This window comes from Lepidochelys olivacea, assembly GCF_965140295.1.
Source record: "Lepidochelys olivacea isolate rLepOli2 genome assembly, chromosome: 9".
In the NCBI taxonomy this organism is placed as follows: domain Eukaryota; kingdom Metazoa; phylum Chordata; order Testudines; family Cheloniidae; genus Lepidochelys; species Lepidochelys olivacea.
Window position 1 is genome coordinate 41,624,034 of NC_140419.1, and position 10,736 is coordinate 41,634,769.

The following is a 10,736-nucleotide window of genomic DNA, read 5'->3' on the forward strand; positions in this document are numbered from 1 at the left end:
GCGGGGGAGAGAGAAAAATTCTGTGAAAAGCCCCTCCTGCTGTACACCTCTGCTGTAATCCTGCCCCAGTTGGAAATCCAGGATTAAAGATGCACTTGATGAAAAAGAAACAGGCTTAAAAATGGGCTGGACAGTGCTGCTCCCAGGGTAGCTTGAGGGGCGCCCTGTGACTTGTACAATTAGTTAAATGAAATGTATTCAAGTGAATTTATGCCTGATGCATATTTGCCAACATTTGACATCTATAAAAAGGGACATTTGGGGAGGGAAAACAGGAATATCTTTGAACTCTATTTTAATACATTGGAATATAAAGTTGAGAAATAAAATAAAATAAAATCATAAATATTCTCTCTTTTAAAAGTAGGGATTTCCTCTTTAATGGCCCAATCTTGCATTCATTATACATCCAAAACTTCCACCAACTTCACATGGGAGTTAGGGCGCATGAAATATGCAAGGCCAGGCTCTTAATTGGGGCTTATTGTATGTAGGAGAAGTGAATTGAAAAAGAGAACTTACATTGGGTTGCACAGTTTGACATTGTGGCACGTTTCAAAGGAATGTCTATATGAGATTGCTGTTCTTTACAAAGGTCACTGTAAAATACCTTTCTCTGTTAGTTCTTGCTTCAGAAACCCATTCCTGGCCTGTCTGCTGTCCTCCTGAACTTTGTTAATGAAGCAAAGTTCTGTCGGGTTATATCTCCGACCTTCAGACTTTATTATATGGAAAATCATAAACTTTATCCAAGGAAGATATAAAAAGGACAGTTATAACACATTCTCTCTGCAGAACTTGCTTCCAGGCTCAGCATTTGATCTGCCCTTCTTAGCCAGCATGCCTGCCGATTACAATGGAATGTGGGAAATGGAATCCAATGAAAACTTCGACGGTTACATGGTTGCCTTAGGTAAATGAAAAAAATACGATATTGGGACAAGAGCTTTTATTTATCAATCATGCCTATTTAAAAAAGATTAATAGTACAGCAGTCTTACTCCTTTGATATGTTTTGGGGATAAGACTTTCTGGCAGTAATATTAAAAAATCATACACTTGCTATAATATGTCTAGATAAAATTGAGTGACTTCCCGAGCAAGTAACAGGATACTCCATAGCAGTGGAGCAAAAACTGTAACTGAACTAACAGGTATAGTAAAAAGTTTACATAGTAATGAACCTTCTAACAATTTTTATGGGAGCATATTTCCACAGCAAGAAAATTAAAGTTATTAATAAATGGAATCCTTATTTAGATGTTAAAAGAACACTGAAAGAAAGTTAATTTAGTGCAAGCAGCACATTAAGAGAGCTGGAAATGTGAATGGAGACCAAGCTCCTAGTAATGCCAATGCACTCTATTTTCCCCACATTAGTGTCTTCAATTATTATAATGACAGTGTAAAAGTTTTACAAGGGATAATTGTCTTCTGTTAATTTGAGGACCATTTTATATTTGATCTTTTCAATACAAATGTAATTTCAGATGTTTTAGTTTGCATGCAGATAAAACTATCTTAACCCTATAGGACATTATGGATACCTAAGGGGTCTGACTCATGCGAGTTTCATGATATTTAGTATTTTTCTTAAAGTCTTAGCTACTGGATCTGGATTTTTGCAGAGGACAGCCTGAAAATGTGAAATGAGAGCACCCCAGAGGCTCAGAACCAGGAGGCTGATAAAAAGAGCCCAACATTTATTATTATTTTAAAATCATGATTATAAGCCAATCTCATTATTTGGAGTGGGTGGACTCATGACTTTTGAGTGCTTGATGCTGGCAAGACTACACGAGGGATGGAAAATCCTTTCCACTCAACTGAAAAGTGATCTCTGAACAAATGTACTGTTGGGAAAAGCAGCTAAAAGAGCTCTAATATTGTTGTCATTCTTGGTGACTGACAAATTCTCTTCATTGTTTAAATGTCCTTCTTCCTTATAGGCTAGTCTAGGCATGCACTTGAAGAGTATGAGTCTCTCTTTCAACAGGACTGAGAGTTTTACTAAGTCTTTTAATCTGGTTGTAATGTCACTCAACACTCTGTTCCTTTCTCCTCTCCTAAACTCTCCCTTGGGTATCATCTGCTAATATTGTTGTATTGATTCTGTCAGTTGGGTCATAACTGCTCATATCTACTCTTCTTAAAAACTTTTACCAAGAAGGCCAGCAATTGGTAATAATATTATTAATATCTCTCTTTAGATTGGTACTTCCCCTCTAAAATTTAGACTGAAATTCAATAGGCGCTTGGTGCCTCACTCCCATAGGATGTGTATTATTTCATCTTTAAACATTCTAATCCCGATCGTGCTACAATAAGCAATGGGCTTCCCAATTCTCTGCTTCCTTTTGTATCATAACTAATAGCAGTGCTTTTGTCACATCTCCGTTCCATCCTCAGGACTATTTCAGTTAGTGATGACAACAGGATACCTGACTGAAACCATCCTCAAATTATCTTACTGGATTTCTCTGGGGTGTTTGACACATTAGACTATAAAATAAAGGGCTTGATTCAGCCCCTGGGCCCCTCAGGTGGAAATAGGACCACAGGAACCCAGCACTGAGAAGTCCACTTGAAGAAGGATTTGCAGAAATTTAAGCCACCCACAATTCCTGATCTGCTGGGTTGCTCAGAAACGGTTGGTGCAGTACAGTGAATGGGCAGGCCCAGACTTGGTGGGAACAGGGACATTTTGTCTGGGAGACAGGCTGATTCATTACATCTCCTGTACTGCCTCCACTGGAGATGTGCCTACTGAACCTCCTGATGGAGTTTCAAGATAGCCTCCCCCTAAGAAACTTGGTGTGAGGTTGCAGAGTGAGAGCCATGTTTACACCAATTGGCTTTGGATCAGGCCCTTTGTTCTGTGGGTTTTCTGGCCATGTTTTATGCACTGCACTTCAGTGCTAGTGAAAAGTGCCTCACCTAATTTGCCACAAAGCAGTATCTAGATGTGTATTTCTGTGTGTGGTACTGAGAATTTGTCCCTCACTCACTGTGTTATCAATGAAAAAGAAATTATATGGAAATAGTGAAAAGAGATTTTTCTGCTCTGTTTCTCCCGATTTTACATTTGGTTGGTATTCTAAGAATTAAGAAGTTCAGGTCCAAAGCACAATGAAGCTGAACTTTTTGAGGTTCATTCATCCTTATAATTGCTACATATGCATTCATATACTTTAATTAACAAATCATTTTGCCCTTTAAGCCAGAAACTTTAACTTTTTCATAAGCATGTTACAAAGTATTTCAATCTAATCTAATAGAACCATATTTCATCTTTATTGCTTGTATTGTTCAAAATGTGTTATGTGTTCAAAATGTGTTTAATAAAACCTCCCCTGATTTTCTGCAGTAGTGCAAGATTAATAGATTAGTCAGAAATAGCATTCCTTTGGAAAATTAGACTTCTTTCCTCCGAGAGACCTAAACTTTGTTACCTGGCTGTAAATCAGACCCAGAGATACCTTTAATCCACAGCAACAGAAAAAATATACTTGAGAACCCTTGAGTATAAATACTTGAATATGAACATTATTTCCTATGTTAAAGTAACATTTTTTGTTTTGTTTTCCAGCCAGTCCTTTCACTCAATTCAATTACTGCCTTAGCAGTAGCATAATCAATCCACCAAAAGAAAATGGGCTCCATTTGTACAAGGTTGTGCCGAGACGAAAATGATTAATTTGTATGTGAAAAAGCTCAAGGATGGTTAACAAGCCACACTATTTTTCAGTCTCTGAGAGAAACATGTTAGATTATTTCATTTGCATATAACACCATAACAAGATTCACTGCCAAATGGTCAGATATTTATTGTACCTGGCAATGCAGCTGGCATTAAGTGTATTGTCTAGAGTAAACTGTGTCATGATGGTAATATATTTGACATATCTTTCAGGGCATTCAGTTGCAAGTAGTTGTTTGTATTATGTTAGTTTTCATCATGAACAGAGTACGGAATGGTAAAGGGGATCAGGCACAAAATGCTGACTGAATATTAAAGAGGGCGTCAAATGCAGTACTCTTTGGCTATTTGCCTTTTTGTTTTTAACTTTCCATCCTTTACCCATATGGAAGCTGCAAAATAATCTCTTTCTATCCATTTTTGTCCTTTAAAGTCTGACCAACTTTGATTTTTGTTTCTAACATTCTTTCCTAGGGACAATTAGTGAATATAGCTCTTATTTGTTTACTTATTTACATGCAAGCATCATTTCTGCAAAGGGTTTCCTAATTAATATGATTCTGATTCAAACTACTTTACAATAAGGGGGATAATGGCTTTTACAGATGGCTGTTAAATCACATGCAGTATAGTCCCAGTGTCAATATAAATGCAATCAGTTCCACAGATTACACACAGTCCCAAACAATAATCTGTGATTATGGTGAAATAAAAGATACATGCCAAAATTCACTGGATCAGACACATCTACTGCATATCTACTGCACCCATTCTGAGATCCTTTTATAGATGTGAGGAGACCTGGTCAAAGAGTAGTACTGGAGCGGTACTGTTTTCTTGAAAATTTTCACCGAAAGCAGTGGAAATTTTATTTTTTCCAAAAACATGAATACAGAAAATCTTGGAGATTTTCAGTTTTTCTCCCACTTCGTGCCTCCCCTTGCCCTTCATTTTGTCACTGAAAAAAGAAGAGGGGTATATGAAGGTGGAAAAATACCCAAAACTGAAAAAAAACAGGCTTTTCATCAAAAAATTAGAACACTTTTTGAAAAAACACAAACTTTCCTCAATTTTTCATTAAAAAAAAAGACCTTTTTTGTTATTAAAAAAAAGTTTCAAGTGAGGAATGTCAGCCAATTCTAGAAGAGAGTTACTCCACCTTGTTTTACGTGTAATTGAGAGGATTATATGTGCAAATGCTTTTCATAGTGTAGTTTTCATAGTTTTGGAGTATATATAAAAGTATCTTTTGCATCTTTGTACCAGAAGTTGGAATTTGGCTAGGTATATCATACACTTCTGTTTTGTTTGTTGATAGGCATTGATTTTGCCACTCGTAAGATTGCAGGACACTTGAAACAAACGAAAGAAATTATTCAAGATGGAGTCAATTTTAAGACAAAAACACTGAGCACTCTCAGAAACTATGAACTGAATTACTCTGTGGGAGTGGCATTTGAAGAATACACCAAGGGGCTTGACAACCGAGTTGTGCAGGTATACGCTTAGTATTTGATTTCCATGAACACTGCAGTTAAAAATAGGGCAAGCAGTTCTGTAAATTTCCTGACTAAAAATAATGGAAAGCAATTTACAGATATTAGAGAATGTTTGTCTCTAAAGTGCAGGTAATTTGCATTTTTCTTTCACATTGCAAATATTTATTTTATAGGCAAATCAGGAAGGTTTCCTAGATTTGTGAGGGCAATAACTAATTACATTTTTTCTAGCAAGGAATCTTTCCTGTCATTCTATGATAAACCTCTTTGTAGTGTTCTATATTTAAAAGTAAAGAGAGGAAGTATATTTTGTCACTTATAATTTAGCTGCTGCTGAAGTTGCACTTTAAAACTACTAAGACTTTTTTCCCCTCCACATTATTTTAAAATTGCCAGTTCTATCTGAGTCTGTTCCTGTAAGCCCTCTACATGTGGAATTCCCATGGAAGTCAGTGGGAGTTCCGCGAAAAGACCTCTTAAGGGATCATGGCCTGAACAATTTGGTGTATTCATTTACTGAACACACCCTTGCTTTCCTCTACCAATACTGCCATCAGTTTTATTCCCCTAACATCCCCTGAAAACATGTAACAGAGACTTTCAACAATGCAAAGGACCTTTGAAAACCTGCCCCAAACAGCCACTCACCTCTCTTTCTGTTATCATTTGTTGATCCTATCAATGCCAACTCTTCAGCTGGTAACCAGTTCTACCCTCTTCCTCAGCTCTTGGCTAACTTGCTGCTCTCTGACCTTACACCTACTTCTGCATCATTAACTTATCCCAACCACTCACCTCTCTTTCTGTTATCATTTGTTGATCCTATCCATGCCAACTCTTCAGCTGGTAACCAGTTCTACCCTCTTCCTCAGCTCTTGGCTAACTTGCTCCTCTCTGACCTTACACCTACTTCTGCATCATCAACTTATCCCAGTAAACAGCTTTAATCTCTGAACTCAGATCCTGCTGTCAGCCTCTGGAGAGATGGTCGCACAGCTCAAAGCTTACTGACAGCAAGACCCACTTTGTCTCATTAGTCCTCACAGAGGAAGTAGGCAGCATATAGAGATGAATCCTGTCCTTATCTGCGTTCATGGAATCCCCCAGAGGAGCTGCACAGGTTTAACTGAAGGCATTTTTTGACCCATAGGCATGCTTTTGTTCTCACTTGCCCCAGTTTCACGTGAGGTAGCTCTTCTGGAGTTACTTCTGATTCACAACAGTGTAAGTCAGAGAATAATCAGGCTTATAATGTCCTTTCTAGGCTTCCAAATCCCCTGCTTTAACCTTTATCACTTCTCCCCAGCCCTTTCTACAGTGAGCATGGTGAGGTACTAAACAGCTTTACTGCTTTAAAACAATGCACACAAGTCTCCACTAATCCATCTATAACCTGGTCCATCTATAACCTTCCCCACTCTCCTTTCCCTGTGTCAAAGCCATCAGCAATCTCATCTGTGAACAAAATTGTCTTCACTGAACTCTCTGTAACCTTATTTTTCTCCTCTTATCTTGGGACAAGTTGGACTTCCTTGTTGCAACATTATAATTCCACCTGATCTCTTATCTAAATGATTGCTACCTGATATCATTTCCCCTGTATAAATTGTTGTGTAGTGGAGAAAACTTTATTGCTAGTCTTAGGCGACATTATCCTTATCTTGATTCTGACTGTACTGTGCTGTAATTTTAGTCATGTCTTAATCATTTCCTGTTTTGACGAATGATGTTCCAACTTCACAGTCTCCCTAAATCCCTCTCTCAACTTTAGAGAGTCCAGAATGCTGTGGATATGCCATTTTCTCTCTTTCCCTAAATCTAGAGATTGTGGAGAGTCACGTTCACTGGTTTCCTATTAGTCTCCAGTTCTAATTTAAAATTGCCCTTGATTTTTCCAGAACTCTGCCTCTGGATTCATTTCCTCTTCTCTCTCCAACTACATGCACAACACTTTCCACTTCTCCAGTTTTGGCTTGTCTCTATCCCTTCTGCACTGTGGGAGGTGGAGGAGGCTTAGGTCATTCATTCACCCCTGCCTCTGGTGCGCATTCTACCTGGAACTCATTTATTATTTTTTTGTATCATCATAGTACCTAGGAGCCCCAGGCCTGGACCAGGACCCCATTGTGCTAGGTGATGTACAGAACAACAAGACTGTCCCTGCCCCAAAGAGCCTATGCTCTAAATATAAAACAAGACAATAGATTGTTTCCTTATACACCCCCATCAATGAGACAATATTTGTCAGTATGAGAGGGAGTGGTACCAGCAGCCAAGCCATGCCTCCATTCTCTCCCTTTAACGAAATACTCAGTTTAAATTTCATTGTGAAAACATATGACTGCTCTGGCTTTAAAGCTCTTGGTTACAGCGCCTGAAGGATGCTATAAAATAAACTATAACTGTGTTGTACCAAGTGTCATTTACATACTTTTTCTCTGTCTGTCTGTTTTATGTACAGACAGAGGCGGTGTTAATGCTGCACTAGTCACTATGATCCATAGCATTCCAGTTATTGCACTTTATAGAATAGCACTGCATATGAAAACTGTATTTTTCTTTTCTCGCTATATGAAAGCATTAATAAAAAAAGATTATAAACAGCATCAGAAATTCAATTAACTCATTCCCCTTCCTTTGCACACATATGGTCTGTATCATGGTATCTGAAGAAATAATTACAAGGTGACAACATAAAGAACTTTATACTAAGTGGCATTTGGGCCACTAGTGTCTTCAGACAAGCAGGTGGGATTTTCTGATCACACACTCCAGTTATGCTACCTCATTGTTAGTTCTGGTGTATTTCGATGTTTTCCAAAATCCCTAGTTAACTTACTGGATTTAATCCTTTGATCGCTGCAGACGCTCGTGATTTGGGATGGTGATAAATTAGTATGTGTCCAGAAGGGAGAGAAGAAAAACAGAGGCTGGACACATTGGATTGAAGGGGAGAGACTGCATTTGGTAAGAGCTGACTTTCAACTATAGAATGTAACAGAGACTGTGAAATAGTATAGTTACTATAGTTCCAAGGATTTTTTTCATTTTACTCACACAGCTCTGATACCTAAACTCTAAAAACCCCTTTCTACCAGAACCGCGGCTGTTTAATTTGTCTCCACCTACTTCCTAAATAAACCACAAACCTACAGTGACTTTTGGTCCAGTTCACTGCACTGCAGCCCTTAACCCTTCCAGTTACATAGCACATCCAATTCCTTCTGCATTTTGAGTAAATACTAAAAATAAACCACAGTGTTTATGTGCTGAATAAAACCTGTAAGAAAAATATTTTTTTGTCATTCCAAAAAATGAGTTCTAGCAAGAACTATGCAGTTATCCAGATGAGAAAAAACTCTCCCAGAATACACAGGGAAACCTAGTGAGCAATCTATAGTGTAGTTATCTTGTGCTACTGCTCCCGCTCCCGCCCCGCAAAAAAAAAAAAAAAAATGTCAAACAGTTGAGTTAGTAAACGGGGATGCAAAGAGAAATGCAGCAAGCCGTAGAGATGCCATATGGGCCTGTAAAGAAAATAAGCAGTCAATGACATCTGGAAAGAGAAATGAGAGCATATGGAGGAACGCTGGAGTCCCAAGAAGAACAATCGGTAAATTGTGCATGGTAATGCTGGATGTTAGGGGCTCAGAAAGAGACAGTAACAGGCAGAATCACACAGCTTTTAGTGAGTAGTTTAATACTAACTTCACCAAATTTGGATCTGTATAGATAGTTAGGAATTATTTTGCCTATCAGAATATGCATTTCTTCACCCTAGAACTAGATTGCTGGCTATAATACAGAGCTCAGAGTTATCTATTTGATGGACAGTATGCATTAATATTTTCTTTTTAGCATGTCTCCTCTATTTATCACATGAACAGCCAGATCCTCAGCTGGTGGAAATTGGCACCGCTCCATTGACTGAAGTGAAGCAATGAAAACTTGCACCAGCTGAGGATCTGCCTTGAAGTCTTTTCTTGTTAGAATTAATTTTGTGCGGTTATATAAGCCACATTTTACATTCTGGATGGTTGTGATGGCCATCTAACTACCATTGGAAGGTCAATCAGATTAATAAAAAAATACTATTGTTTTCTTCAATCTAAGCAGAAACCACTGTCACCCAGCTGACAGACAGACTTCTACTACCCTATTACAATATAAATTCAAAATTTGCCAATAATTCCATTAATGAAAGTTCTCATTATTGGCACCAGGATTCAAACTGAGATCTCTGGAAACAGGAGGACCTAGTGGGCTGGTGCATGAGTCTATTGAAACACTATTGGCCTTGTACCCATCCTTTCTGAGACTTCCCTCCACCCTCTTTTTGTAATTCCCTTGTTGCTTCAGTGCTTCTAATAAATTATAGTATGTTGTTTTGATAATAGAGTATGCAAAGCCACACCATTACAGAGCCATTTCAATGCATTTTTCATTTTTATACTTTTTAAAACTCAATTCAAGTGTCAAAATCTAATTATCACAACCTGCAATGCATGTCAGCTAATTAGGGCTTCATAGAACATACTGCTTTTTTTAAATAAGCAACACTCTTCTTGATGTTGTGGTTCAGCTGGTCTTACAGTGATTTTTCAAAGGGGGTGCTGTAGATGGGAAATATAGCTCAGAATAATATATACTTACCAATTGTTTTAATGCTGTAGGAGCTGACATGTGAAGACCAGGTGTGCCATCAAGTATTTAAGAAGAAAAAGTAGGCTAACCAGAAAGTCCAACCGGTTCCACGCTGTGCTATTATGCTATATGGGTTTTTTAAAAGCTATGTAATGCCTGCTTGACACTGCCATGTAAGTGCATTTCTGTGCACTGTTAACTAAGGCAAACACATCCTTTAACACTAACATTGAAACACTTCTGCATGTTTTAAGGTCTCTTGCCTTTCAATCCAGAGTTAAATAAAAATAATTCTCATTCTTGTAATTACTTCTTTCACTTCTAAAATCCTGGTAATTTTTCCAGAAGTAGGATAGTAAGTCCTCTAAGAACAATCCAGTAACTAAACAGTCACAGTTATCTCAACAACAGAACATCTCTCTGTGGTGCTGTAATATCATAATATGTTTGGATGAGTGAGTGTAAATCTGACATTCATTGTACTGCTTCTATTTAATTTAGTTCTGGGTCACTAAATCCATAGTTTCAGGCAACAGGATGGCTCAACAGATTTGTAATAGGATACACAGACTTTCACATCTAGGTCACTAATTTGAATTCAGCCCAGGTCCATAGCTACTGAAAATTCTTACCAGCTGACAACTGTTTGATGTGAAAAGTATTGGTGTTTTCTTAGTCCAATCCTAATAGACAGATGCTCACAACCCCAAACCAACCATCATAATTGGCTATCTAGTAATCTCAGTGGAGAGAACAGAGACTGAACTAATCTCTCAACTCAAGAGCTGGTCCCTATAGTTAAGCTTGAAGCATGTTGACAGGGGCTGAATGGAAGCCTGCACAACAATTATGTATGCTGCACCTATTCTGTGTGTAAACAGCCTCCTGTGCTC

General features: G+C 38.0%; 1 protein-coding gene across 1 annotated transcript; it reads left to right on the forward strand.

Annotated features, from left to right (window-relative positions):
- The first annotated feature begins 800 nt into the window (after positions 1-800).
- RBP2 (retinol binding protein 2) lies at positions 801-10,112 on the forward strand. The gene is made up of 4 exons (XM_084638599.1): positions 801-913; positions 5,019-5,197; positions 8,065-8,166; positions 9,873-10,112. The coding sequence occupies exons 1-4, from the start codon at positions 841-843 to the stop codon at positions 9,924-9,926; spliced, it is 408 nt and encodes a 135-aa protein (XP_084494725.1). The 5' UTR covers positions 801-840; the 3' UTR covers positions 9,927-10,112.
- Positions 10,113-10,736: the final 624 nt, after the last annotated feature.

Excerpts from the sequence above, each read along its gene's own strand:
- RBP2 (XM_084638599.1), top strand. The coding sequence starts at position 841 with ATGCCTGCCGATTACAATGGAATGTGGGAAATGGAATCCAATGAAAAC. Across the intron at positions 5,198-8,064 it reads TTGACAACCGAGTTGTGCAG|ACGCTCGTGATTTGGGATGG; the intron begins GTATACGCTTAG and ends TGATCGCTGCAG. Across the intron at positions 8,167-9,872 it reads AAGGGGAGAGACTGCATTTG|GAGCTGACATGTGAAGACCA; the intron begins GTAAGAGCTGAC and ends TTAATGCTGTAG.